The following is a 3035-nucleotide window of genomic DNA, read 5'->3' on the forward strand; positions in this document are numbered from 1 at the left end:
CGACTGTATCTCATGGCAGCTGTTCGACCTAGAACGGTTTTACAACCATTTTGTAGTCATACAACTGCTTCATAAGGTACAAACTCACTACCGCATCAGAAAACCTAAACTTTGCCTCAAGACAGCCCATAATTCTTTGCCTAATGTGCAAGATATGTAGTTTTTCCTACTTGGGATGAAGTGCACTAATCACGGTGCCTCGAAACAGGTTATCGAAGCCAAGAACTTTCGCTCTCAGCAGGAGTAAACTGTTCAGGCTTCCTCGGGAGCATGAGAGCAGGCATCGCAGGTCAACACATACCATCGGGGCACGCCAGAATCACAAAAATTCTGCCATCAAAATTATTATTCTTCAAAGCGGCAGCAATCCACTGACAGAAAATTGCCTATTATTAGGTTTTTGGGTTGTTAGGAATTTAGATAATTTCATTATCAGTTTAATCCAGAAAAATAACATCAGCAGGTTTGTGACGACATATATGTGCATGTGTATATTTCTTATGAACACTACAGCATGCAGAGATGACATACTCGTGAATACAGTAAGAACACAAAGTACAGAAATCACAGAGATTAGACTGTACCCAGCGGAGGGTCCCATGTCGAGGGCATCGGAGGCTCCATTCGCACTAGTCGACATAGTGCGTTGCTCGAAGTCGTGGATCACAGTCGATGCAGGAAGATGTTCGCAGTGCAGTCCCACGAACGGATCACCAGGAAGAAGACGTCTTGACGTTCGAGGGAGAGGACGGATCCAAGAGCGATCTCCAGAAAGAAGATGAATGAGCAGTCGCGGATCACTCCCCAAAAATTTAATCGCCGCTCACCCGTGCAAGATTCTCAGGCGGACGAGGGTTCCGGAGGCACCTGCTCTCCCGCGCTCCGTGCGCGCAAAGGAAGTCAGAAGGCTGCTGATCTGTGGTTCTCTCGGGAGTGGTTACGGAAGATGGGGGTCTGGACTGACGGAAGACAGGATATATGGCTGCTGACGGGGAAGAGAAGACGAAGGCAGCGGAGAATCCCAGGAGACGGGAAGCGGAAGCGGAAGGGACGGTAACTGACGCAGTTAGTTCGCCTCCACCATCAAGGAGCGAAACTCCCGTGATAATATGGATTTAAGTGGCAAAAGACTGGCCACGCCCGCTCGCCGCCCGCCTCGGCCCACGGCCACGGCCCGGCCAACGGCGGGGCGCGCGCGCGCGTGGCACGCCTTTATCTTTTCTCAGCTTCTCAATTTAGATGAATAATTTTCAACCATATAAGCTGAATCATCGTTCTGTCAAAATCCCGTATGGTATTAAACTATACAACACTTAAAGTTACGCACCATAGAGTTTTATTTAATTATTAAATATTATATGGGCCAAGCCCATATTATATCCAACAGCCGGACTTGTGATGTTATTTACTGGAGAAGAGGTTCTCTCGGTAATCAGAGAAATTCCAAATGACAAAACGCCGGGTCCGGATGGGTTTACTGGTCACTTCTATAAGACGGACTGGACCATAATAAAAGGGGACATCATGAATGCCTTCAATGCGTTTTGGTCACAAGACGCTCGGAGCTTCAACCTCCTGAACGACGCCTACATGGTGTTGCTGAAAAAGAAAGAGCAGCCGCAGGAAATCAGACTATCAGCCGATAAGTCTCATGCATAGCTTTGGGAAACTGATCACAAAGTGCCTAGCGAGTCGCCTGGGGGCTACCATAGATTCTTTGGTACACGTCGCAATCAGAGCGCCTTCATTAAGGGACGGTGCATACATGATAACCATACGGTTCGTTTGTCCTGCAAGGTGCTATATGCAAGAGTCCCCTCTGTGCTCCTCAAAATTGACATTGCCAAAAGCCTTCGACTCCGTCTCCTGGACTTTCCTTCTTGAGGTGCTGGCTCACATGGGTTTTGGGCTGCGTTGGAGAAATTGGATTTCAGTGATACTATCCACGGCCAGCACAAAGATCCTCTTAAACGGTCACCCAGGAAGACGGATTTGCCATGCTAGAGGTCTGCGGCAGGGTGATCCGCTGTCGCCATTGCTGTTTGTGCTAGTAATGGAGGTCTTCAACCGGTTGCTGCTGTGGCTGGATGACCACGGTTTTCTAACTCCGCTAGGGGTCAATGCTGTCCGAAATCGGTGCAGTCTTTATGCAGATGACGTGGTCTTGTTCCTTGCTCCGGTAGAGCGTGATCTACAGGTTCTAAAAGGGGCGCTGGAGCTATTTGGCAAGGCATCCGGTTTGTTCTGTAACTTGGACAAGAGTGTCGCCACGCCAATTGTTTTCTCGGATCAGCAGATGCACATGATCCAGAACACGCTGTCGTGCAGGCTTGAGGACTTCCCATGTCGCTATTTGGGTATTCCTCTGTCCATCTTCAAATTAAAACGGACATATGAACAAGCTTTGGTGGATGCCGTCGCGGCCAGGATCCCGCAGTGGAAGGGTCGGCTGTTAAATGTCGCAGGCCGAACAGCTCTTGCAAGAGCGACCCTCTCCGCCATTCCAATTCATATTTCAATTGCTCTGTGCCTATCCTCTTGGGCGATCGAGTGCATTGACAAGCACCGCCGGGCGTTCATCTGGTGCGGTGAAGACAACGTTGGTGGTGGCAGGTGCCGGGTTGCCTGGGATGCTGTTTGCAGACCCCGGGACCTGGGAGGTCTTGGAGTTACTGACCTGCGGCGCACTGGTTCTCCCTCAGGTTACGTTGGAAATGGCGTGAGCGAACAGATACAACCTGTGCCTGGGCCGGCTTACAGGGACGTACTGAGAAGGCAGTAGAAGCACTTTTTAGAGCGGCAACGGATGTCACACTTGGATCGGCAGAACCGGCTCACTTCTTGAAGGATAACTCACTACGTCACACAGGGTTCGTAGGGACGGCTCAAGACTATTTGTAGGGGTGGTTTGGCCAGACACCCTACCAAACCATCTCTATAAATCATGTATTTATAGGGGCGGTTCCCAGATCGCCTCTACAAATCGATTTGTAGAGACGGCTGGTGTTATCAGCCGTCCCTACGGTTTAGTCTAG

General features: G+C 49.9%; 1 protein-coding gene across 1 annotated transcript; it reads left to right on the forward strand.

The window, feature by feature from the left end:
- Positions 1–2053: 2053 nt before the first annotated feature.
- Positions 2054–2782, forward strand: LOC136489450 (uncharacterized). The gene has a single exon (XM_066486081.1). It carries the CDS (start codon positions 2054–2056, stop codon positions 2780–2782), a length of 729 nt encoding a protein of 242 aa, XP_066342178.1.
- The last annotated feature ends 253 nt before the right edge of the window (positions 2783–3035 follow it).

The sequence above is a fragment of the Miscanthus floridulus genome, chromosome 10, assembly GCF_019320115.1.
Source record: "Miscanthus floridulus cultivar M001 chromosome 10, ASM1932011v1, whole genome shotgun sequence".
Taxonomy (NCBI): domain Eukaryota; kingdom Viridiplantae; phylum Streptophyta; class Magnoliopsida; order Poales; family Poaceae; genus Miscanthus; species Miscanthus floridulus.